At 42.3% G+C, this 25,643-nt stretch overlaps 2 protein-coding genes and 1 long non-coding RNA gene across 14 annotated transcripts in view; 1 reads left to right on the top strand and 2 right to left on the bottom strand.

Annotated features, from left to right (window-relative positions):
* The window catches only part of LOC123977204, a 61,062-nt gene extending 55,222 nt beyond the window's left edge, over positions 1-5,840 (top strand). For 3 of the 6 annotated variants that reach the window (XR_006826573.1, XR_006826570.1, XR_006826571.1), the window contains 4 exons: positions 1,486-1,581; positions 3,198-3,513; positions 4,213-4,339; positions 4,440-5,840. This is a non-coding gene — a long non-coding RNA (uncharacterized LOC123977204). The remainder of the gene's footprint in view (positions 1-1,485; positions 1,582-3,197; positions 3,514-4,212; positions 4,340-4,439) is intronic. The other 3 variants (XR_006826574.1, XR_006826575.1, XR_006826572.1) reach the window with 2 other exon arrangements.
* cgnb (cingulin b) overlaps positions 1-18,357 on the bottom strand; it is a 67,846-nt gene extending 49,489 nt beyond the window's left edge. The window contains exons 1-19 of the mRNA XM_046059775.1: positions 18,331-18,357; positions 12,609-13,776; positions 12,432-12,517; positions 12,259-12,322; positions 8,591-8,688; positions 8,256-8,388; positions 7,744-7,956; positions 6,178-6,305; positions 5,585-5,611; positions 4,863-4,983; positions 4,459-4,671; positions 4,162-4,257; positions 3,177-3,434; positions 2,914-3,084; positions 2,204-2,365; positions 1,879-1,968; positions 1,668-1,751; positions 1,436-1,554; positions 1,103-1,211 (exon numbers count right to left, since the gene is read on the bottom strand). Coding sequence (XP_045915731.1) covers positions 1,103-1,211; positions 1,436-1,554; positions 1,668-1,751; positions 1,879-1,968; positions 2,204-2,365; positions 2,914-3,084; positions 3,177-3,434; positions 4,162-4,257; positions 4,459-4,671; positions 4,863-4,983; positions 5,585-5,611; positions 6,178-6,305; positions 7,744-7,956; positions 8,256-8,388; positions 8,591-8,688; positions 12,259-12,322; positions 12,432-12,517; positions 12,609-13,760 — 3,324 coding nt within the window. The 5' untranslated portion in view covers positions 13,761-13,776; positions 18,331-18,357. The remainder of the gene's footprint in view (positions 1-1,102; positions 1,212-1,435; positions 1,555-1,667; positions 1,752-1,878; positions 1,969-2,203; positions 2,366-2,913; positions 3,085-3,176; positions 3,435-4,161; positions 4,258-4,458; positions 4,672-4,862; positions 4,984-5,584; positions 5,612-6,177; positions 6,306-7,743; positions 7,957-8,255; positions 8,389-8,590; positions 8,689-12,258; positions 12,323-12,431; positions 12,518-12,608; positions 13,777-18,330) is intronic.
* A 1,356-nt stretch (positions 18,358-19,713) lies between these two features.
* On the bottom strand, positions 19,714-24,947 carry pygo2 (pygopus homolog 2 (Drosophila)). 7 transcript variants are annotated; one of them, XM_046059766.1, is made up of 4 exons: positions 24,735-24,947; positions 23,901-23,965; positions 23,232-23,284; positions 19,714-23,092 (listed from the first exon to the last, which is right to left on the bottom strand). In XM_046059766.1, the coding sequence occupies exons 2-4, from the start codon at positions 23,950-23,952 to the stop codon at positions 21,398-21,400; spliced, it is 1,800 nt and encodes a 599-aa protein (XP_045915722.1). In that variant the 5' UTR covers positions 23,953-23,965; positions 24,735-24,947; the 3' UTR covers positions 19,714-21,397. The 7 variants fall into 7 exon arrangements, with proteins under 7 accessions (XP_045915722.1, XP_045915724.1, XP_045915727.1 ...); XM_046059768.1 differs by lacking the exon at positions 24,735-24,947 and having other exon boundaries at positions 19,714-22,225; positions 22,256-23,092; positions 23,901-24,728; XM_046059771.1 differs by lacking the exon at positions 24,735-24,947 and having other exon boundaries at positions 19,714-22,225; positions 22,259-23,092; positions 23,901-24,728.
* Positions 24,948-25,643: the final 696 nt, after the last annotated feature.

The following is a 25,643-nucleotide window of genomic DNA, read 5'->3' as shown; positions in this document are numbered from 1 at the left end:
GTTCATGTTTAGTGTTTTCCTTATCAGTGTTCTTCTGTATTTTCTCATTATGGTCTGTCTTAGTCCTTAGTCTTATCTCCATGTTTTAGGGTAGTCTTGTCTCTCATCTTAGTTCTTCTTCCTGCACCTTGGTTCTTGTTTTAGTATTTACTTTAGGTTCCTTGTCTACATTATTTTGGGTCTAGTCTCCTTGGTACTTTAGCTCTGTATTCTCCTTTTGAGTTTTTGTTCATTGTACATGTGTGTTTCTGTCTTATTGGTTATTCTCTCTGCCCCATGTCTGCTTGTCTAGTATTCAGTAACCTTGTCTTGTCTGTTACCCCAGTGATCCCTCTGCATGTCTGTCCTTGTTTTCCCCTTCTCTCTCTCTCTCTCTCCTTTCTCTGCCTGCCTGCCTGTCCCTCACCTACCCTGATCTCTGTCACCTGTGTTGCTCCCGCCCTGCTCGTTACTCCCTGTGTGTATATATACCTGGTGTTTCTGTCTTGTCTTTGTTGGTTCATTACTTTCTATGTGCGTTATGATCCCTCGTTGTCTGCCTACTCGTCGTGTTCCCCTGTACCGTTGGATTTCTGTTTGGACAGCTTTTGTGTTTCTGGACTTTGTCATCAGCCACTCAGTTTGAACGTGTGCTCGCTTTTTGTTGCTTGGAATAAACCATCTGAACTTTACCTGCTAGCCTACGTGTCCTGCGTTTGGGTCCTCCAACTTGCTCAACTCTGCCATAACCACCACTGAACGTAACATGTACCTCTTCTAGTTGGAGGTCAGAAATTTCCCAGTTCCGAGTGGTTTGGAACGCAGCATTCCTATCCATCTGTAAGCACTTGTACTGTAGTGCTGAACATGATTTTAGTTATTTGTTTAAAAGGGATCCACTCCCAATGCACTTATTGTTAGCTGCTTTTGACAAAAGCGTCCATCTGTCAAATTAATGTAACCTAACGTTATCAATCTTCTCTAACTCCAGGCAAGAGAGCAAACAAATGTCGAACTATTCCACTAACTGGTTAGATCCGGTTTGAACGTCAGAATTCCGTATTTAACCAGCAAACACTATAGCAAAACACTAAAGATAATTTGTAGAAATCTTGATATGTACCTGATCTCTTTGCTCAACATGCTGGCTTCTCTCCTGGTCTAACGTGGCATTTAGCTCCTTTAGTTTCCTCTCCATTCGTCGCTGAGAAGCCTGGATGCTGGCCTTCTCTCTGTATGGAGAAATCCAGAATTCACACAATACAAGAACCCTCCAACAATTTGACACACTTTTAATTCATTTAATTCAGTATGTTATGGTACTTAAAACCTCATCCAACGCCCCTTTTCAGGTGTTTTTTTTAATGGATGGTTGTTTGCTGGGTAACACACAGGACATCATATTTAGATAGAGAAATTGTTTCTTGTTTGACCCCCCGTGTGTGTTCAGCCATACCTTTCTTCACTGCGTACTTTCTCCTCCAACTCTTGAATTTTGTTTTCCAGCAGGGTGATTCCGGGCGAGGGCCGAGTCTGTCCCTCCATATCTACCACACGACTCTTCAACTCCTTCAGCTGGGAGGGGATGATGAAACATTGAAGGTGAATAAACTACTGAAAAAGCAGTCCTAACGTTGTGTGTGTGTGAATTTGTGTGCATGTGAAGGTGCTAGATGAACGAACAGTACCTGTCTCTCGAGTGCGCTCTTGTCCATTTCCAGGTCATGTCTCGCTGAGCGCTCCTGCATTAGCTCTGAACGTAGCTGGTCAACCTGAGAAAGTGAGATAGGAGAAAGGACCAAAGAGGCAGTCTAAGTAACCCTGTCATCAGATATACCCTTACGTAGAAATGCTTCCTGCTTATTTGCATGTGTATTAAAATATTTTTTTATGTGGCACCTGATCTCTGCTACGTGTAATGCGGTCGTTGAGAAGCTCTACACTGCTCCTCTCCTCATCTAGTTCGATCTCCAACGTCTTAATTTTATCCTGTGGACAGACAAACAGATAAATACATACCCTAACATATTTCTTTTTTTGAGCTTATCTTTTAAATCCTCTTGTACTCAAAGGTACTTGATATCTCAACCTCACATGCCTGACTCCCAAAGCATGTTTACTCTTAAACATTAAAAACTATTTGGTGACACAACACTGTATCCCTGATTTACTCCAACCCATCTTTAGATTCCCCGGCTCATGACCTTTGACCTGGAAGCCTCACCTCCAGGCCCCTGATCTCCCTGGTGCGGTCAGTGTAGGTGCTCTTCTCTGATTCTAGTTCACTCTCTAAGTGTTTGAGACGGTTATTGAGGAGATCTCTCTCCAACTGTGCGCTGTCTCTCTCCTCGCTGCACACCAGCAGCTCCTTCTTCAAACGGGAAACCTGGAGACAACATGGAGGAGACCACAATGCATGGACTTTTTCATTTTCATGCATATTCTGTCTTCAAAATCCCCCTAACCCTAACTTAAAGTTTGCTGGACATGCATGTTCTTTCCCCATATATATTTACATACATGTATTTCCATACAAGTCTTAACACATCCTATTAGTAGGTATGGTAGGTATTGGACAAGTTTGACCAGATGATGGTACTAGATGAAAAGTCAGGGGTCACAAAATGAACTAGGATTCATAATCTGGGGAACATGAATGTATGTACATAATTCCATAGCTATTAATCCAATAGTTGTTGAGATATTTCAGTCTGGACCAAAGTGGTGGGCCGACCCACTGGCCAACCGACCAATATTGTCAACCCTAGTGCATGGCTAAAAAATACTTTCAAAGGAAGAAAAACAGTCTGACAGTTCAGTTTTTGCTAGAATGGTCTAGTATTTCACAATATATAATATTTCAGAGGTTCTGGGTTTCGTTCTTCACATGCAATTTCACTTATCCTTTCAGTTTTTCAACCCATTCGTCCTCACCTCTTCCTGCTGTGTCTTGAGGTTGCTCTGAGCCCTTTGCAGCTCTGTCAGCCTATCCTTACTGTTGCGCTGAGCTTCCAGCAGGTCCTTCCTCGAGCGCTCCCTGTAGTCGTCTAGTTGTGTTTGCAGGGCAACCACAGACTGACGGGAATCTTCCATCATCGCCTCCATCTGAGAGTGGGAGGAGACAGAAAGAAATGTTTGGGGAATGAAAATATCTCCACATCAACAAACCAAGACATTGTTCTAACCCTAACAAACACCTCTTTGTTAATCTTCTCCAGGGCTCGGTCCAGCAGCCTCTTTTGCTCCTCCAAGTCACTCTTGCCCCTCCTCAGAGCTTCCCTCTCCAGATCTCTCTCCTCTAGCCGCCGAGTCAGCTCGTCCCTCTCCTTGCATAGGCGGGTGGTTCCTCTCTTGGCCTCCTCCAGTTGAGACTTCAGGGAGCGGTTTTCATCTTCCAGAGCTTCCAACGCCTCCTCGGCCTCCGAGTTCCGCGGCACACTGGAGTGAAGCCTTGTCTGGAGAATGAGAAAATATCCGCTGATGAACATGGGCCTACAGCGTGTGGCTTCATTAGCATTTTTTCACCATCATGCTGTAGGTAAAAGTTACTTTACAGTGGTTATTTATGTGTCTTGAATTGTATGAGGCCGTGTTAAGAAGAGAGCAATATTTGCTCATTTGCATTTTTCCAGTGTTTCATAATTTGCCTTTGCCCTCTGTATTGTTATATCTGTTTGGTATGTAAAATAGAGGGGGTGGCAAATAATAAAGTGCTCTAAGTCTTTTCATATTTAAAGTACAACTAGAACAAAGAGTATAAACTTCCACTGCCACTGTATACAAACTCCAGTCCAGAATTTTACACTGTGTCCTGGACATATGTTGATTTGTATTTTACTTTACACCTACACTTATTTGTGTATGCCTATGCTCTTCACATGGTTATTTCCCATCAAAAGTAACAAGATTATAGCACTTAAAACAGCTGTAATACATCGCTATTCGAACGTACATGGAGCGCAATGCGCATCTTATGCAAATTTATCTTGGAGGGATTATTTTTTGAGCTTACGTGTTAGAGTTTTTCTTTGGATATAATTTACTTCCCATCTCTCAGCTGAAAATAGAATCTGTGTGGGAGGCCATTTCTTTTGTTCTTGTACAGTACGTCTGTTTATGCAATTTTGCAGGGATGTGTGTGTACAGCTGTGCGTTTTTTGGGGGGTTTATTTTCTGCATTACCATGCGGGCCAGCCTCTCTCTGAGACGAGTGTTTGCTTCCTGGAGCTCCAGGTTGGTGCCGTGGTCCACCAGAGTCCCCGAAGACTCAGCTGATGACTGTCGAGAGGAGTGGATCAAGAGAGAAACATGCAGAATATAGCGACTGGGCATACAATATTATAAACGTTCCTTTAAAATGGTGACATTCATCTAAATGAAAGTTCTAATCCCCTGTTTGTTTTATACATTAAATCAATTTCAAATGTGCTTAAGTTTTTCTATCTATATTTTTTCTATAGATCCGAGATGACGCTTCACCTCCTTCGCCTTCTCGAGCGCCTTTTCCAGCTTGGCTTTGTCTTTCTGCGACTGCTCCTTCAACCTGCTGATCTCAGACAGAAGCTCAGCCTCTTTCTCTCCACTCGCTTTCTTCAGGGCTTGAAGTGCCTCCTTCTTCTCGTTTAACTCGCACTTCTGCTTGTCCAGGTCGGTGCAAGCCCGCTTCAGATCATCATGGCAACGGCGAAGCTCCTTAGGATAAACAATCAGAGATGGATAATGCATGCTTGAGTAAGAGGGAATGAGCAGGGGCACATAACAATGTGTTATTGTTAGATGCTGTAATGTTCTGACAGATTTAGAAAAATAACATACTGTAAAGGTATTCTACCCACACAGCGAGCCTAATCGGTGTTCTGTCTGGTGACTGACGTGTGAATTACCTCTGCTAAAGAACGGTTATCGTCAGATGCAGGCATTTGTTTCTTCATGGTGAGCAGAGAATCCTGAAGATCCTTTAGCTTGCCCTCAAATTCTTCCTTCTCCAAACGGGATTTCATTAGCCTGCGGAGAGAAAGTAGATGTTGAAGAACTCACAGTGGTAACAGTGGCTCTATAAACTACACACACACACACACACACACACACACACACACACACACACACACACACTCTCTGCAGGGCCAAAAGCACACGTGCACAAACCAAAGATAGCAACAAACAAAGCACAAGGGAGTAAAACTACTGCACTAAACCATAAAACATCACTGCATCCACAATGTGTCTTTTGTTTGACAATAAGGACTTTCATTGTACCTTAAATAGAGATACATGACTTACTTATTTAATCAGTTATGTTTATTAGCAATTAAATCGGGAAAGGCAATGAGATGGGATGACATCATTAAAACAAAATCAGTTACGTCAATATCTGAATGTTGATTGGTTTGAATGACTGACATGATTGGGGTTATTATCACTGTATTACTACTGCTACTTTTACTGTTACTGTTGTTAGTAAGGGGTTCACTGACCTAATGATCAAAATAGATATCTAATGTTTGAGCTTTTCAAGTGAATTTGAAGTGAATATCAGATGATGTTCATTTTAAACTAGGCTAAACCTACACAAACCAAACACAGTGAGATAGATTTTCTCTCTCACATTCGACTGCTGATGTGCTCCCCGCTCCTGCCGATTGAAAAGTCAAGTGAAAGAGTGCATGCATTAAAAATAATGTAATATTGCAGGTCTGAACCAAAAAAACAGTGGACTATAGTTTCCGAGAACTACAGTTTTTAGTGAGCACTTTAACGGAAAAATATCAAATATGAGTGTACATGATGCTTTATTAAGGATGGAGTGTGGTGATGCAAGTTCAAAGCAATAAAGCATAGCTGTGAATATAAACCCATTTCCAGTGATACAGTACTGCTGATGTGTGTATTTGTCTTGTCCAAAGTAATAATATAGCTTCATAGTCAGTTTGGTTCAGCATGTGAATATTAGCTTCAATATGAAGTCTTTAAAACAAACATCGTTTTTTCCCACATATTCACTGTCTTTGAACGTTACTTCATGCTTATGCTGTTTTGTTTTTTAATCCTTTGTCTTTTTCAGTGCCTAACTTCACAGCGTGTGTATTCCAACCTCGCAATTAATTAATACAATTTAGAGAGGCTTCTAATGCGAGTAGCATCCATACAAAAATTCACAAAACATAATTACATAAAAACACATGACTTATAGACACTAACTCCTGTGTGGTGGTCTCCAGCTGTGTCTTCCACTGCTCTCCCCGATCTCTGCAGTTCTCCAGTTCTTCCTCCAGGGTAAGCACGGAGGCATTCACCCTTTCCCTCTCTTCTTCTATTTGCTCTTGGGACTGAAACACAGCCACACAAACACACAAAAAATTTGTCACGGGAGTCAGTGTATAAAACAGATTTATTCCTCACATTCAATTATCCTTTTCATTACTATGACGTGTTTCAAAAGGAGTTCACACACCCAAATCTATCACATTTTCTTTTAGTTCAATTTGTTTTTTTCAAGCAAATGTTCAGCACAAGGGAACAGAAAAACTGAGATTGGGATGGGCTTATGCCTTCATCAGCATGTGTTCAGCCTCTAAAAAATACTTCTACATAAGAAATAACACCTGGAGAATATCAGACAAGATAGAGCATGCTATAGTCGTCACAAACAGCGATCTACTTTAATCCTCCTCTCGCCAAATAAATCACCACATCAAAAGCAGCTGCCAACCTGTCTGCTTATTTCCTTCTCTCTGGCTGCATGTTACTTTTTTCCTGACACCGCTGTTACAGTTTCCAAAATCTGCATAATGATCTATTCCTGTAAATACGTATATGCTTCAAACTTCCTCTACACCACATCCTACAGTACAGCGCTCCAGAAATAGTCAACTGGCAGAAACTGAAACTTTACAATGGAAATTCAACTGGAAAAGTTTTACATTGCAAACAAAAGTAGCAAAATTATCTTTTCTAAGTATGCGCTCTAGGCATAGCCTGACCTTATGCTACCTTTGAACATTCACTGCATGCTGACACATAAAACAGAATAACAAGCCAAAAGCCTGGATGTATAATATTGTGGATGCAACATCAAAGCACAATTTAATATCATCTTAATAACAAATGCAGTTGAATGTTTGGGAGTGCACTAGCAGACTATAATGTTACAAAAAAAAATATTTCAGTGATCAGAAACAGAGAAATATTTATTATGATTCCTACGTTGCAGGATTTGCTGTAGCTGAATCAATATTATAAGCATAATCACATGAAAAAACGTGAAAATGTGTTGCACACTAACACAAATATTAAGTCACCAAAATTGTAAAGAAATAAAAGCTGAAAAAAGCCCATCCAGCACACTGTCGATCACCTATTGACAGTGTGCAGAAATTTTTTGGGTCAATTAATGATCTGAAAAAATGGTTTATAAGACTTTCTGGAGCACAAGAACTTTGTAGTAAAAGTTAAGAAAGAAATGCTGAAATAGATTTTGTTACACACATAAAATGGAGATGTAGCTAACTGGTATTTATTATTGTCTTTTTTTGTTCTTTGTTGAGCTTATTGAATCACACATATTGGTTCAGTGACATCAGAGTTACTAAACCAACATTGTTTCGTTTCATTGAACAGGTTACTCCCTCATCTTACATCAAAGTAACTGTACATGTAGTACGTGAGTCAAGAATATAGAAGCATGTATAAAGCAGCTGATAACAGAACTCACATGTTTTGTGTGATTGACTATATGCACAAAATTCAAATGATAATGCCATCCACCTGTGTGACCTCCTCCATGGTCTTTCTCAGGTTCTCCATGTCCTGGCTGTACTGCTCCCTCAGATCCTCCATCTCTCTGTCATGGCACTCCACCTCCTCCTTTAGTGCCCCCTTCAGGGCTGTCAGCTCCCGTTCCCGCTGGTGTAGAATCTCTTCCTGGCGCTGACGTAACATGGCAGCCTCAGCCAACTCAGCCTGCAACATTATCACATCCTGCAGAAGCACGGACAAAGATAGTCAGATAAACACACAAGCAGAAGTGCAGTGTAATGTTTTATTCTGTGTATGTGTGTGTGTGTGTGTGTGCGCTTCCTACATAGTGAGGACCAGAACAAGATAACCAAGAAAAGCGAAGATATTTTGGCAGGTCCTCACAACATCAAAGGGCTGTTTGAAGGTTAATACTTGGTTTTAAGGGTTAGGGTAGAATTAGAAAGGGTCCAGGGAACGCATTATGTCAATGAGGGTCCTCATAACTATAGAAGTATAAGGATGTGTGCGTTTGTGTTTACCGTCTGCAGTGTGTCTGAGTGAGGTGAGTTTTCTGAAACCCTCCTCAGCTCCTCCTGAAGCTCAGCCAGCAGATCTTCCTGTAGGCGCAGGCGAGACTCTGCCCCCTCTCTGACTATACGCTCCTCGGTCAGTCTGCGTGCACGCACACACCACACACACACACACACACACACACATTATCAATATTGCAACGCCAAACTCATTAACAAGCCCATCAATCAGGCAACAGTGAAATTATACTCTGACAAAAAAGCCACAGGAGCAATAACTGGAAGCTCATTGCTGGCTGTTAAGTGCACACACTGTACAAGCAGAACCACACACACGTCCTTACTCATCATGGGCCTGCTGCAGTTCTTTCTTGCAGCGATTGAGTTGCTCTTGAAGCTCCTCGAGGTTCCCCACTTTAAAGCTTACATCAGATCCCCCCTTCTGTAGGAAACACAAACACACACACAGAAAGGGTGTGTGAGAGAGATTGAGGGTGAGATGGAGAGAAAGAGGACAAAGAGAAAGCACAAAGACACGGAGAGGAAGACTGAAAACTTTGCAACAGAGTGTCACTGCCGACCTTGCAAATACATTATGTGCTCTGTATTGTCTGAAACTTTAAAAGAAAAAGAAAAAATCCCTGCCTTGGATTCCTCGCCCTAGTTTCTGACAGTCAAAAAATCTTTGGGAGAACAGGCCATGCCAGTGTGCTCAGACATCATCAAAAAAGACCACATTAACAACTCTTTCTGACAGGCTGCAGGGGAGCCAAGCCGGAGCGACGTCGCCCCCGCACAACTCTGCCATTCGTCAAGGCTCCCCCTCAATGAAAAGGAGGTATAAGCGCAGCCTGCCCATGAAACCTCTCTTATCCTCCTACACAGTCATTACAGAGATGCACACACAGAAACAGAAGAGAGAGACAAAGGGAAGATCACGGACGGTTGTGCTCCTAAGGGGACCTCACATTTCTGTAATTTATCAGTGATGGATTATGAAGATGTGTTTTGTATAGATTTGTTTAATTTTCTTCTCATTCCCTGCAGGACAGTTTGTAGATAATCCCGTTCTGGGACATTTCAGTTTCTCTCTTTCCTCACAAAGAGATAACAGACGATAACATATTCGAGAAAGAGTACAAGTTCTTTTGAGCACTTTGAGTGAATTGCATCAGCTGTGTCCTTATGTGTATTAATCATCTACAATAAAAAGACAGCCTCAGCAAAATACTTGGGGAAGAGGATGATGTGATTAGATAATGTAAAAGAAGATCCAATTAAAGCCTGATTTAACCAGCTGGTTTGGTCTTCATGGCCTCTAGTCCAGTGGTTCCCAATATGGGGGTCAGAACCCACCTAAGGGATCGCTAGATAAATCTGTAGTCATGCAAAATTAATTATTTTTCAAACCTAATCAAATATTGTTTTTATAAATGATATCCTCAATGTAACTTAACATTTTTAAAGAGTCTCCTGGATGATGTAATGTAATCCTATAGGATCATGTTATGGCCTTATATTTTAATCTCAACTGTATTTCTGAGAAATCATGTTTTGTTTGTCAGTTTGGCATGGTCAACGGGTCTAAATACTACAACATCCATGAGCCTCAGCCAGCCTTGCCACGGAGAAGAAGCCAGTTAGAGTCCTGCAACATAGTGGAGCGAATTTAAAAAATGGTAATAGTAACCAGGCCCCTGAAGTTTTATATGTACACACTTAGCAAAGAACCAGAAATTTTCTAACACAATTATTGATCTCTTGGACTGATAATTCAACTGTGATTGTGATGACTTTCATGCTGATGTAAGCATGCATCAAAACAGTTCCTCCTAGCTCTCAAATCTATTCAAATGTAACAACCTGAGAAGGAATAATCCCTCTTTGGTTGAAATGGTCACAATTTGTAAACATGTGCAACCTCATGACGGATCACAAGAAAACATTGTTTTTAAGGGGTGAGAGCCAGTGCTCTAGTCATTTATGTATATCACACACTCATCTGATCCTGCTCTGATCTTATGTTTTGGCTTTATACAGACAAAAGCAATGTTTTGGTTTAGAGACCGAGCTGGAGAAATAGCCTTGGGCTAAAAAAAACCCACCACTGTAAACCCCTTCATCCTGCAGTTTGATGCTGGCTGTGTATGTTTCAGTTGCTGTCTGAACAGCCTGAGATGACTGCTGGAAGACAAATCAGCAACTAAATCTACTAAAGTGGGCAGCATGGTTACTGCCATGAAAAACAGAGGTTTTGTACAACAAGACCCCTCTGAGAAGGATCTGTCCCATCTAGCAAGCCAACCCCCAGCTGGTGCAGGGTTCCAGTCCAACTCAATTATTGATGGCTCTCAATGACAGCGCCCTCAACACACACTGAGCAGCTTTCCTCTGCAGGTGCATCGTTGCCAAGAGACAAGATGGGCAAATCATTCACGGGCAGCCATGGTCACAAGTACATAACAAGGGATCATACATAATCAAGTGCATGTAATATAAGAAGCTAAGGACACAAAGGAATAACTTCTGTATGGAGATTTATGCAAAAGGATGCAAATGTAAAAGTGGTGTGCTCGTGCTCATAAAAGCCATGCTACAATCTATTTTAATAAGGTGTCACAGGAGCACAAAGGAGCATAGATGGCACCAAAATTGGAATACTCAGCGTGCTCCTTAATTTTCGCATTTTTTGGCCTGCCAAAAGAGGATCCTGGGAGACAAAGTGAATGAAATAGAAACTTCATATCCTCAGAAAAGAGGACAGGCTGCCAACCATCTGTTAACTTCATTACAAGAACTGGAGAAGAATGCGCCCAACCCAGACCCCACTACTTTCCAGCCTTTTGTTTGACCAACATGCTTAACCGACACACCACAAAAGCCAACTGGATTATGAGCTATATATAAATGTATGCAATGTCTTAGCTTTATATATGTGTACAACCGAGCATTTTTTTAAAGTGGCAAGCTTTTAGGTTAGATACACGCAAAACAAAAACTAATTAATTAATCAATCAATCTCTTATCTGTTTGGTAAATATGAAGCTACAGCCAAGTTGCTGGTAGGCAGATTTTGCTACCTTTTGGAGAGAGTCAGGCAAGCTATTTCCCCATGTTTCCAGTGTTTATGCTAAGCTGGGCTAACAGGCTGATCGTTGTCACTAAACGTTTACCTTACAGGCATTAAAGTTGAACCAATCCTTTTATCTAACTCTCTGCAAGAATGAAGCAAATTTCCCAGAATGTTGAACAGGCTCATACCGATGTTCCGAGGGTCCTATGTTCCCATAAACTAACATGGTAAGATATTGGTAAAGGCTATCTACGCAATTCCAACTGCAAAAGAACAAAGGGAGATGGGCGTTGGAGTTTAAATGGTCCATTCAGCCACATATCAATGTTTAATGTCAAGAAGACTGTCTTGGCCACAGATATGAGGGCATAGGTTTCAAGTATAACACCAAACAACATATTGACTTAGGGAAAACATTGCTGGGAACATAAAACCCTTTGAAAGGTTTCCTTAGTATGTCGTATTAAGAGGATATTGTGTGTGGGAGCATAGAGCCCTGGGAACGTGGATTACATTACATTACATTCATTTAGCTTTTATGCAAAGCCACTTACAATTGCTATATACTGTATGTCATATTGCATCTCGATTCACAGCTCCATTTACAAGCTTTTTTGGTGCTTTCAACCCCATCTCTTGGTCTTCATCAGTGAATGGAACTGGTTTAGGTGTCATTTAAGTGTGAGATATGGTTGAAATCATCAGAGCAAGATCTATTTGACTGATGAAGATGGTGAGATATGGTTGAAATGCAAATCAAGGCTAGCAAGCGGACCCTTGAGTTGACATTATTTGACATGAATGAACTTACACTACTTCACTTCTTTGCTAAGGTTAGTTTTTCAACAAAAGTAAAATGATGTGTAAATGCATGTGAAAATACCTCACATTTACTGTATGTGGTCAAAACAAATCACATGTTTTAATGTTTTGCCGTACCTTAAAACTGTCAGTTGTGTCATTGACGAGGCTGACCTTTCTTTTGAGGGGTCGCTCGCTCTCACTTGGGCTGATCAGGAAACAGTGGACAGAGGATTAGATTGGAAAAACACATGTATCCATATACAGTAACAATGACTCTAGCCATTCATTATATCATGCGTGTAATTTACCCCTCTTTAAGGATGTGAATAGTTTGCTTAACTTGAGCTTCCTCCCCATTGATGACCTCTGTGCTCTGACTCTGCAGAGGTACCTCCTTTAAATTGAGAGTGAGCAAAGTAAGAAAACAGTCAGAGACAATTTAATACCTGCACCTAACTCATAACATCTCAATCACTGGTACTTACAGGCTTTTTTGCTACAGCTGGAGCGGTGTCCTTGGCAACAAACTTCCCCGGTGACTTAAAACTCAGCTTGGACGTCTCGAGTGCTGTCACCTTGGAAACAGATGCAGGGCTCCTTCCCAGGCTACCGCTGGCTGGGGCAGATGACGTCAACAAATTGGAGGAGGTAGACAGAGGAACAGAGTAGGGATTCGGAGTTGGAGAGCTAGGAGAGGGAGGGGAAACCTCAGGCTCAGCATCTTTCCTAGCATCAAGACTTCTGGACCGCCTGCGCTCGTCAAACCTAAGTCGCTGCCTCGCTCCGGAGCGGCCTCTCGTCTGTGGGGCGCTGTCTGGTGTTCCACTGTTGAACTTACTGATGAGCTTGTTGATGGGAGCCAGGGAGTTAGTGTCGATTGCTGGGACGGGCTCGTCATCAGTTGATGCTGGAGGTTCTGGGAACGATTCTGGAGGTTCTGGGAATGATTGTGAACGGAAATCTTGAACCTGTTTTGTCCCACTGTATCTCCCCAAAGAGCCGGTAAAACAAGAGCCAGTTTGCTTTACCCCTCTAAGTCCCACACCATTTAATTTGACAGGTTTCAGCCCTGCTTCATTATACTCCTTACTAGTCCAACCTCTGATTATATCTGGTTCACTGGCTGTTGCTTTGAGTTGGGGTTTAGCTTTCGACCTCTCGGCCAGTCCTTCTCTGCCAGCTCCACCCTCCTCCTCCCCTTGGGTTCCTGCTTGACCGTCCCCAGGAGGTCTTTTAAGAGGGCTCCCAAAAATCTCCCCATCCACATCCTCTGCTGCAGAAACAGGGGAGCGAGCTGTATTTACAGCAGGGCTATAGGGGTTTATTAATTCAGCTAGTTCTTTATTAATTTTGGGGAGGGTGCTGCAAGGTGAAGGTGGCCCTGAGCTGGGAGTGGGAGTGTTTAGCTGAACTCCGTAAGAGTCACCTTTCTGGCCATCTTTCAGGACCACATATGGCTGCCCAGAGATTCCCTGAACCCGCACTGCCACCCCATACTTATTGGAAGGAGGAGTTGCACTGCTGCTTCCTTTGGATTTATCAGGATAACCTCCGCCTGTGTCATCGAGGTTCTTGATGAAGCGGATCTGAACGCCGTAATCCACAAGAGGCTTCTTGTCAGTGGAGAGAGTGCTCATGCTGACTTCCTGGTTCCTGTGAAAGCAGCCAGACAGGGAGGGGAAAACAGCAGAAATGCAAAACAGGTGAATCAGTGGATCAAGCTACAAAAGCAATGAGAACACTGAGCATGAAGGCGCTGTATTTAAAAAAAAATCTATTCCACAGATACGAATTAAATTCTCAGACCCGCTGTTTCAGCTGTTGCACTGTTAAGACGTGCCTTAGTCCTTGACGCTTTTGCTGTTTCCAGGCTTTACAAAATGTAATCAGTCCCTCCGATACCTCCTTTTAACCTGCATGTACCAATGCCACTCCTTACTACAGTTTTATTAGCTTTAGTGTAAATGTCCATCGTCTTCCCAGGTGGAGTTACTCTGACTCGGCTAACATATCAGATTTCTGGTCTATCTTGATGAAGCTGACATCATCTTTTGCTGCTCTACAGGTTTATTTCCTACTGAACCAGAATGAAGTGTATTCATCTCATGACAAATATGCCAATGGGGCACTAAGAACCTCTTTGTACAGGTCAAGGCCTACTTTTTCCAGACGGTGTGTTCGAAAGGCAGGGAAAACAGAGAATAGGAGTTTGAATGGGTGTGTTTGAGACACACAAACAAACCTAAGTAATCAATATGTTGCTTCTAATTTACGTAGACATGCTGTGTTGACTCATTCTCTGAGTTTTTGGTATTTTCTATGTATTCAAATAGGTGGTAATAAGAGAGGGAGAGATGTAAATGTATTTTTGACTTATTTGCTAAGTCAACTATATTGCAAATAAGAGGAACAAGGACCTACTGTTTAGGTGTTTGACTTGACATGAGTGGATGACTGGTGGCCACAGTAGCAAATGTTTACTAGTCATGAAGAGTACTACTCAGCTTGTGATAAATTATGTCCTCTGTGTCTCTGGAGGAGCTTTCTAAAGTCTGGCCCCTGTTGATGTCACTGGGGTTATCTCAGCTTGTATATGTTACAAATCAGGGGCATGGAGTTTGAAAGACCTGGGCATTTACCAGACAGGGAGAGCTACTCATTGCATGATGGGAAATGTAGGATCCAGCATTTTGGAGCCTGACCCATATCAGGGATTTAAAATCAGGATAATCAGGATATCTTAATCTCTGTTGCTTCTATTTTGATCATTCATTTTTTAAAATATTGTCTCTTGGGAGTCCTCAAACTATTTGAAAATGAAATACTGAATTGTCGTTTAAATGACATTGAATCTTTATTACTGCTTTAAATTTAAATATGGCTGCAACTAACATTATTTTATTATCGATTAATCTGCCCATTGTTTTCTTAATTAGTTGTTTTATAAATGTCAATGTTGACGTGATTCCTTTTCTCAGTCCAAAACCCAAACATGTTTTATTATATTATATATGACAAAGAAAACCATAAAATCCTCACATTTGAGAAGCCAAAACCAGTATATTTTTAGCACTTTTTGCTTGAAAAATATTTGCAGATGAATTTTTGGTTTATAGACTACAGTTAACAACTCAGTCAGCTACAATGTTAGTAGTATAACTTAAGGACATCCACCTTGTGTGCTCTGAAAATGAGCTTGGTGATCAACACTATAAGAAGGTGAATACTCCTCCTATTGTCCAGGCTCTGTGGAGCATTAAACACTGGGGGCTATGTCAGGAATGGACCTCCCCTCTCTCTCTTTCTCTGCCTTTGCCAGACTCTCCCCAGTCACCAGACTTTAGAGTAGAGTCACTCAGGCGTAGACTGTTTACTTTGAGCTCTGCAGGCACTCACACACAGCTTATGCACCCTCGTACAGCAAGGGCGTGCACAGACATACGCACAAACCTGCTGTGAATTCTCCATCTGGTAGCAGGTAGTTGATCTTTTAAGCATCGCTCATTTCAGTGTCTCTATAAGTAATGTGGAATTATGTTAAAAGACTTCTGTTACTGCTGTCACATTATCACATAAAAAGCGAGTGTTAACTCTCTTGTATTTAAGCACTGCTAAAGCTTTACAGAGCTCACCATTGTGCTTCAACTCCAGTCTGTTTCCTTTGCCCACACCTACTGCACTTACAGATGTGGCTCCCACAGGAATTAAAATGTAACCTACGCTAACAGACTGCTAGTTATAGTGTAACACAAAGCACCTTGACTGGCAATGAGGTTAGATTAGTGAATCAAAGTCAGCCGTCGTCTTTCCTAAAAACATTCTTAGGATTCCAGACGCTCCCTTTACACTTGGCATTGCGCGTGGTTTGCATTTGTATTAATAAGGACAGATTAAGAGGAAACTGAGAACTAGGGCAGCGTTACATGTAAAGCCTACACATGCAGGAAAACTGTCCACACAGGCAGTAAACAAAAAGTGAGCAGACTAATTAAAAGATGACAAACTGGAGACTAAAAATACAGCAAAACAAATTAATTCCCCTGTACTAACATAACAACAAGCAACCAGGTTTGCAGACCATGTTGTACACTGGACATCAAAAGAATGATCTGAAGGTTAAAAAAAACAGCTGCTCCTGAGCTATGTGGGAAAATCTTTTAAAAGAAGATGATATGATCTTATGTTCTAACTGTTGTCAAGGTGCTCTACCCTCTGATCCACTGATCACTGGTCACACAGAAAGCCCCCAGGTGTGAATATGTTCCTTGGTTAAAGTTCAACAAAGGCTCAGTTGTTTTACACGTTCAGCAACCAGTAGCCAAGCACTGCTTTGTGACAACTAGCTAACCTGGTGCTCTCTCGCTCTCTTGTCACAAGGAATGGCTGTGTCAACAGAGACAGAAATGTCGCCAAACGGGCTATTCTGCTATTACTCTTCCTTTCCTTCTTACCAAGCAGGCTCCTAATTTTCCTCTGGCCCTGTTCTTGCACCCACCTCTGCCTCCTACCACACGTCTGATGTTCAACTTTCTCCCACAGTTTCCCTCGCACTTGGATATCTGGACAAGACGACAAACTACTTTGATAGTAGGGCCGGATGATTTGGTTGAAATCAGTGTCAGCTGAAATGATAAGTTGATTAATCAATAAACAGAGAAATAATTGAAAACTATTTTGACAATTGATATCATTGTTTATGTCATTTTTCAGGCAAGAATTCTAAACTTTCTCTTGTTCCAGCCTCTAAAAATTAGCATTTCCTGCTTTTCTCTGTTTTATATCCATGTGAATTGAATATCTCTGGGATTTGGACTGCTGGACAAAACAAACAATTAGGAGGCCTTAACGAATATACTTCTGAAATCAGTTTATAAATCATTATATGTCAAATATCAATATATGCACAATCATATAATATAATCAATATAAAATGATCAGTACAACTGTTTGACTATTACACCAGATGTAACTCTTCGCACCTGCAAAACACAACTTTAATGAACTACCTGTGTTTTCAAGTATAATTTAGCTAACAGAATTTTGTAAAACACACACTATATGAACACATGGCTCCAAAAAAAGTCAATAAATGTTAACTATCACTAAGCACATACTACACAACACATATATTTGCAATACCTAGCTTTAGTATTTGGGTGAGTATAGTACATAGTCTACACAAGAGAAAAGCCAGACTATGCAGGGTATTCTAGTTATTGTGGGCTTTGTTGGTGAGGTAGGTGCAGGTTCTCTTGTGTAAAACACATTGTAATACTAGCCCCTCATTAAAGGTAGGCTACATGTTTACACCTGAAAGTGAGCTTGAAGTGTGGCCCACATCTTAGGTCAAGACCAGGTAATTTCTGGAGCAATTTATTATTTTAAAGTAACTGAAAAAGATCAAGAAACACAAGCAGCTGGTGAGTTATCACTTGTAAACTATAATGTTGGCGAGAATATGACGCTTATCTCACTTTTCATTACAGCCACGTACCCTCTAACCGACACAAAGCCTTCAGTGTATTTTCTTTGCAGACGTGGGATTATTCACGCAGCTTGACACTTAAATGACGCTCAAATGTACATCAATATGTCAAATAAAGATGCCTCAGATGGGAGACACCATTGTAGCAGGGTAACCTCTTAAGCACCTGTGTGCTCCTGGATTAATTGCGTCACACCCACCTATCCGGTCAGTCAGTATCGTTGCGCGTCGAAACCACCACGGGGGTTGTTTACTCGAGCCAGAGGTAACACGAGCAGAGGTAAGGTAAATGTAAACATCCGACGCACCTGCCTCCCAAAGAGACGCAGTCGCATCATATTTGAAACCTTTACCTTTAATAATAACCCCTCATATCCTCTTTACGCAGCGCAGTCAGATCCAATTATAGAAAGAAGCGGGCACACACACACACACACACACACACACACACACACACACACACAGAGCTGCAACCAAACAACAAAAGGCTTTTCCCCCGATGCTTGTTTTCGGTCATTATCGTGAGCAGGAAAAGCTGAGCATGGAAAGACCGCTGCCAAATCTCAAAGCCACAGGTGTCCATCTCTGCTTATCCAAATATTGTAAAATGCCCGCTCAGCAAAACTAGGGCTTACAGTAGGTATCGCTCAGACTCTCAGCACTTTCCCCACACAAGTCAATGTACAGAAAATACTCACACTATGATACTTATTCTACTGCACCTGTAAAGATGATCCAAAACACCAAATGTTCCCCCCTCCTCAGTCCGGGCTCCCGTGTCAGGGTTTACAGCAGCAGCAGCAGCAGCTCTGTACTGTGTTTGTGGGATGAGAAGATGTTAGTCAATGAACTGAGGGCATGAGGAAATTCTCCCCCGCTGCCAGTGCAACCTGTTGCCAGCACATCGGATAGTCATCGTCCCGCCTCAGGACCGACTTCATTGGTGGGAGGGTCCCCGAGAGGCGGTGCCTGCCGCGGGGCTCAGTTTCATCTCTGTACAGGGAGTGTATGACCCACTTCCACACTGGTGTTAATGGAAATCATTTCTCAATAATTTTTTTAAAATGTTTGCATGCAAGTATTGGGCCAAAAATCATATCCACCAACACAGATAACGAGATAAACTGAACCCTGCTGGGGCAAAACGAATTAACTATTAATAAGGAAAAGGCAATTCCAGTTAGTTAAACATTGTAATTTCGATTTTATAGCTAAACTGTAGTCTGTATGGCCCTTAAACTGCATTTGTAATGGTATCATTGACCTGACATTAAAAAATTTACAGCAAGTCACTCAGCTTTGACAATAAATTATCAGCTTATCTTAATATATCAACAGGCTAATATCAGATAAATGGAAGTATCATTTATGCATTTGTGTGAACTGTTTGTAAAGACCCTCGAACAATTTCTGAAATATCCAAATTAGGGCAGGGCAATAAAACAATTATAAAACGATTATTATAGCAATATAATTTTCCTTAATGACAATATAACAAATGTTCAGTAAATGTTTTAATTCATTTGAATCACTAACAAATTAGCACTTAATTTTTCTTTTAAGATATTTATTTTTGTAGAGGAAAAGGGACAGAACAAATATTTTACTTTATTGTTCACATGCATATTTCTTAAAAAAAGATTTTATCATAATTATGAATGTTCTACTTCAGATTTGTTGAGTGATCCACTGTTTGACATCAAGTGTTTGTTCTGACCATGACGAAAAGTTTAAAGCCACACTTAACCATGATAATTATCGTTGATATCGAATGATACTGTTAAGATTTTTGTTAAGATATCGCCCAGCCCTAATCCAAATGATCTCCTAATAATTTATTGAAGTATTTGGAAAGAACTACGTAATTTGCTACTAATTAGTTTTGAGATGTAATGAGTTTAAGAGCTCAAGTTTGATTTCCAGAGGCATGTACTTGAAATAATGTTACAAAATGTCTCATTTTTTCAAATGAATTTCACTATAAACTGAGAAGAAAACCTTCTTCAGCAAATCACTGACGATGGTTTAACACAATGACTTAAAACCCCCCGTAAATAAAGTTCAAATGTACCGTAACTTAGCATTACGACAAAGAAATTACATTATCTGTTTCATTAGGTTTTCCAACCTTCATTTTAATACAACAATTAGCAAACAAATAAAAAAAATGTGAATAAAAACAGACATGGACAAGTACAAAAAAATCTGTCTTTACTTCAGAGTTCAGTACCTTTCCCTTCCCCACCTGGTGTGGGACTTTCTGGTTCCTCCAGGTTACACCAGGAGGCGCCAGAGCAGAGCAAGAGCACAGCACAAATACCAGTACAAAATCAAAAAAGGAACAGCTGAGGGAGCAAGAAAAGAAAGGCAGCTCGGACATTCAGTAAGGAAAAATAAGTAAAGAGAGGAGGAAGAATAGTTATAAACACCTTATACCGTGACAGAAGTGTGAAAAATGGGTATTTTTCGCTCATAAGTTATTTGGTCTACTTCAAGGCCTCTTGCAGTGCAGAGGCCAGAATATAAACATAAACAGATCAGACAGTTACTGCATTGGTTCACATGCAACCCCCTCCCCTCTTTAAAAAATAATAACAAAAAGGACTATGCACATCTGATATGACATGATGTCACTACTTGCTATGCCAACACCATCCAAAAGCACTGATTTCACAATTCATGTGTACTGCAGAGATAAAAACAAACTGTTGACTCAAATGTACTGTATAAAAACCAAAAACGTCATACTGTCTACAACCAAGACACATAAGTTCAACTTATTATTTTGTTCATTGGTCAACTCTCTGGCATGTTCACAACCGATGTCTTGACAAATGTTTTGTCCAAATATTTACAAGCATTTTGGTGGTAAAATCCTCTCTGCGAGGTGTGGATGAAATCTCAGCCCGGGTCTCCTTTGGATTAATCAGCACTGGGTACAAAACAACATTTACAAATACAGGGTCAAAGTGTGTATATGTATGTATGTGTGTGGGAAATGACAAAAATAACTCATGAATTGATGTTTTGCCACAGTTATTTGTTTCACAATATGCTTGAGATTTTACACTGCAATATACTGATGTATTTCCCCATTTTCTTTCACTTGCTTGCTGTGGCTAACAATGTGATAGGGTACTGCTAAAATTAAGTATTTTGATGACAAATAAAGCTGTGAATCAAATAATGAACGTCCCTTTTAGATTTCCAGGCACTCTTTCAATATTTCTTTTTACATTTTAAAGATTTCATATATCATGTCTGTTTGAATCTAAAGCCACGAAAATCAGAGAACAACGTTGATGCTTTAAATCACTGTACCAGTACACAGTAGGGGAATATTTCAACATTACTTTCCCCGTCTACCGTGGGTTTTTGTGTATGTGTTAAATATCATCATACTCAAGTTGTGCACAAGTGTGGAGAGTCAATCCCAGTCAGTCAGTGCAGGAGCCTCCGTGCCAGTCAGTCACAAAGTGTGCGAGGTAGTGTGTTGGTGTCAGTGCTTTGCTGGTTGGCAGGCTAGATGTTTGAAGGATTGTGTACTTTAACATTCATCGTGATGGGGGGGGTAAACAATTGCCTAGAGTCACTCAAAGTGCTAGATAAGCATGAATGTCGATGAGTGTGTTTCTCTGTGTAGTGAACAAGTAAAGGGCTAGTCAAGAGAAAGATATCTGGGCAAGTATCTGACATGACACACAGGTCATTCAATTAGATCAGAGCAAACAATGTCTTTATTTGTCCCTATGCGTCGCACCTCTGCGCTGCTGTTTTGTCATCCACTCCTCAACTCTCATTAGCTGCAACCAGCTGGCCTAATCCCTGGCGCACAAACACAGCCTGGATGTCCTTGGTCTTGATGCAGAAGTCACAGGCCCAAACAGCAGAGCTCTCTCGAGTCAGCAGCCCATACGCTGGCTCTGTCAGGCCCGTGCAGTCACGGTGGAACCAACGTTGGCACGACGCCTCGCACAGGATGGCGTCCTGATCGTCATGCACCTCCGCCATACAGAGGCCACAAGGGAAGACCATTCCAGGGCCACCGAGTTTTCCAGGGCCAGAACCAGGCCCAGCTGAAGGGGCAGCGGGACCGGGGGGCAGGGGAGACTGGGTGTTCGGGGTGGAAGTGGAGTTAGAGGGGGGATTAGGGTTGCTGCCAGGAGTGTTGCCTCCGTTGTTGTTGGTCATGTTGTTCTGACCTGAATTGGGGGCTGCATTTGACATGGTACCAGCAGCACCAGGAGTGTTGTTCTGTTGGTTGTAAGGGGTGGAGCCTGGGGCAGAATTAGGTGGAGTGGATTGCTGCTGCTGGGTAGAGCTGTTAGAGTTGGGGGTGTTTGTATTGCTGGGGGGTTGTAGCTGACTGGGTGGTGGATGCTGGGACTGGCCTGATCCATTCATGGGACCAGTAGGAGAAGAGTTGGGGTTGGGCTGGGGTGGTGCCGAAGGAGGCTGACCAGGTGTATTGGCGTTGGGCTGCTGGACATCAGGGTGGCCTGGGAAGCCTCCCCCTGACTGTGGTGGGCCAGAGTTAGGAGGAGGGCCAGGAGTGGTATTGTTTGGAGGGGGGCCATTGGGATTTAAGTTAAGCTGTTGCTGCTGCTGCTGCTGCTGCTGCTGCTGCTGCTGCTGCTGCTGCTGCTGCTGCTGCTGCTGGGGCCCAGGCGGTGCACCTCCTCCACCAAAGTTCTTTCCATCATCGTTGCCTGGTCCTGGCGGACTGGGGCCAGGGTAGGGGCCATCTTGTGAGGGAGGAAACTGTCCTTGAGGGGGCATACCTGGCAACCCTCCCACCATGTTTCCTCCAGGGCCACCACCCATGCCACCCATCATGTTCATCCCAGGACCCATGCCTCCTCCCATGGGAGGCAAGGGGCCATGCGGGGGCCCTCTGGGGCCTCCACCACCGGGCAAAGGTGGGCTGTTAAATGGGTGTCCACCCTGTCCGTGCTGCTGCTGTGGAGGCATGCCAAACCGAGGGTGGGGTGGTCCTCCTCCACCGGGACCTCCCATACCCCCTGGAGACAACATGGGATTGAATCCTGGCACAGGGTGCATGGGTGGACTGAAGTTTGGTGGCATATTGAACTGAGAAGGGCCACCAGGCGGGAATCCACCTCCACCCCCTCCTCCCCCACTGCCGCCCCCACCGCCACCTCCAAAGCCAGGCATTCCTCCAAAGCCTAGCTGGTGGTGAGGTCCAGCATTGGATGGAGGACCGAACGGTGGCCTCCGTCCAGGCTGCCCGCCTCCTGGGCCTCCCATGAAGCCCATGCCACCGCCCATTCTGCTTCCGCCTCCATACCCACCTCCTCCGCCTGCACCTGGGCTGGGAAGAAATGGAGCACTACCTGGTCCACCTGTCCCACTAGGTCGGGGTGGAGGCCCAAAGTCATCATCAAAGGGGTTGGAGGCGACCAGGTGGTCCACCATGGGGGTTGGGGGAGGTGCAAACTCAGTGAGGTGGGAGAACCCCGCCGCCTAAAACAAAGAAGAAGAAAATACAGACTAAATGTTGCTTCTATGAGACCAGATCATTTAAGTTCTTATTGCAGTAGTCTTGGGAGGTCCACTTGATTTTCTTTAGGTAGAAAATCTGATTTCCAAAAACCACTATTACCTGAGAGGTGGATTTCCTTGCCTTCTTCTTCTCCGGGCTCTTCATCTGTGAAGCTGAAATAGTAAAATATGGAGGGAAGGGGTGGAGAGAGGGAAATATAATATTAGCCAAAATAAAAATAAGCCTCCATATCTCATGCAATTGGTCCACCACCAATTAAGTGCAGCATCACATTTGGATTGGCCAATACCCCTTAGTGACAGAGTGGAGCAGCTTTAGACCTAGGGCCTCTTTTTCAAGTCCAACAGTTGGGATGGATTCAATGATGGGACATAGACTGGCATGAGGACAAGATGCTTAACATCCAGGCTTTATCATCACCAAGGTTATGAAGCCTTGAATCGCAAATGACCCAGGCAGACCAAATGACCCAGGCGAGAGGGAAAGAGGCCGCAAACAGAGGCAGAAGAGGTAAGGTCAATGAGGGAGACAGGAAAAGACGAAGACATGAGAACGAGGAAACGGGAGTTGAAGGTACATTTATAGCAAGATAGACATGAACCCCGTTCACAGATCCACTCTGTGAGAAACAGCCACCACCGGAGACAGTCGTGAAGTTTACATATGGGGGAGGCGAGAAGGGTTTGCTAACAGCACCAGTGCAGCCCATTGCAGCGCAGTAATGGATGATTCCGATCTGATTGGGAGATGGGTGAAATTAATTCCTACCTTTGCTTCGTTTTCCTTGTCCCGCCAGTAGTCTCCCCGATTCGGCAGCCATTTAGTTAAAATGACTGTCGGTGAAGTGGCATATCACCGTTCATATGCAAGAAAAAAAAAGTTAAAAATGACGACGTCTTGAAGGCTTTGATCCGAGTAGGTGGAATCTGCCTTCAGGTCATGTCAATAACGCTAAAATGGTTATCATCACAGCAATAACTAACACGTATGGGAAGCTAGATTATATTATAACGCCGGCCCAGGTCCTCAAAGTCCTTTCCAGCTGCAAATCTTTCGCCACGGTGTCTGTCACGCCGGGATTTGGTCACCAAATAAACGTCAGGTAAAAATTGAGCTGGTTTCACGTTGTTTTTTTTTTAGCACAAGTTCATCCTGTTGCAATCCAGTTTCTACTAACTAGTGGTTGCTTGCTATCTGGCTCGGCTGCCAGCAAAAGCAAGTTACACAGCACCCAACCTCCCTCTCTAAAAAAATGATCACTTACAGATGTGTAGCCAAGAACTCGACCAGCTAGCTAATGCAAGCTAGTTACTACCTTGGCTAACTAGATAGCCACGTTACTCAATGTGGCTAGCTAGCAGCGTTGAGATTTCACCCAGTAGCCGTTAACACCGGAACATTAACCGAAATTGTGTTTATCTTTCTACATTCATTTGTGAAATGTGCATTTAATTTCACTTGTCACAGCATTTGAAAGATAAAGCAATCGATCATGTTTTGAAAACTGTTGTTTACTATGCTAACATTAGCTTGCTAGCTAACGTTAGCATGCCACTGAAGATAGCTAGCCATCTTGCAGACTGTCTTGGAAGCAAACTGTACCCTTTCTCCGTTGCTTGCTCTGCTGTCCTTTAAATTGAAACTCTCTGGTGTGTCATTGCCAGCAAACCAGTCCTCACTCGGTGTATGCGTGTTGATCCACCATTCAACTATAATTCATTCAAAAACGCAAATTTTGCCATAATTATCATGGCCTTCTATCGACACCGGACAAAGAGGGACAAGCAGGAGTATCGCGCACCATGGAAGGTTACATCTCATCGCAAAAACGGGGGTGTCGACAAGTATACTTCCTGAACATGAAAAGCATTTTCAGATAATTACTAAACACAGGTTGTATTGTATAATGCACAACATTATAATATTATATTTTGAAAAAAAATACCAGCATCACCGTCGTTCACAGTATTTTTTTCATTTTTTACAATTAGTGTCATACCTTTCACTGGTATATGTGGAGCGGCTCAGAGCAAACCATTTCCTAAAGATACCCTGTACAATTAAAGCAAGGGTGGACATTAATTAGACAGTCAATTAGGCACATTATCAAGTGACATTATGATTCATATTGAATTAACATCCAACATCAAAATATTAATATAGCTGCCAACCTCAATTTAAGTCGTTATCTGAAAGAACTTTAGCATGAATGAGATAGGCAAATGTGCACATATATATATGGTGTTTGTTTGTAATCTATTATTCATGCATCAGAGCATAATAGGTTTTTATAGAAATATCAGAATTGTAGGAGGCTTATATACTGTTTTTTTCTCAATAGTCATTTGGATAATACAGTTCAAAACAGACACTGCATTAATTGTAAAGCCAAGGAATAAAAAAGGTGTCACTATCCTTGGTACCTGGGTATAGGTCAGTCTAAACTAGAATACTGAACTCCCCAAATGGTTATCCTACCCTGGTGTATACAATTAAAACTTGTCCCCGCCC

This window comes from Micropterus dolomieu, linkage group LG09, assembly GCF_021292245.1.
Source record: "Micropterus dolomieu isolate WLL.071019.BEF.003 ecotype Adirondacks linkage group LG09, ASM2129224v1, whole genome shotgun sequence".
Taxonomy (NCBI): Eukaryota; Metazoa; Chordata; class Actinopteri; order Centrarchiformes; family Centrarchidae; genus Micropterus; species Micropterus dolomieu.
The sequence above is the reverse complement of the archived record's forward strand: the minus strand, read 5'-3'. Positions and strand labels throughout refer to the sequence as shown.

Bases quoted from the DNA above. Each gene is read 5' to 3' on its own strand.
- pygo2 (XM_046059766.1), bottom strand. From the start codon at position 23,952: ATGGCTGCCGAATCGGGGAGACTACTGGCGGGACAAGGAAAACGAAGC. The intron at 23,285-23,900 runs GTAGGAATTAAT...TTACTATTTCAG, and splicing joins ACAAGGAAAACGAAGCAAAG to CTTCACAGATGAAGAGCCCG. The intron at 23,093-23,231 runs GTAATAGTGGTT...TCTTTGTTTTAG, and splicing joins CAAGGAAATCCACCTCTCAG to GCGGCGGGGTTCTCCCACCT.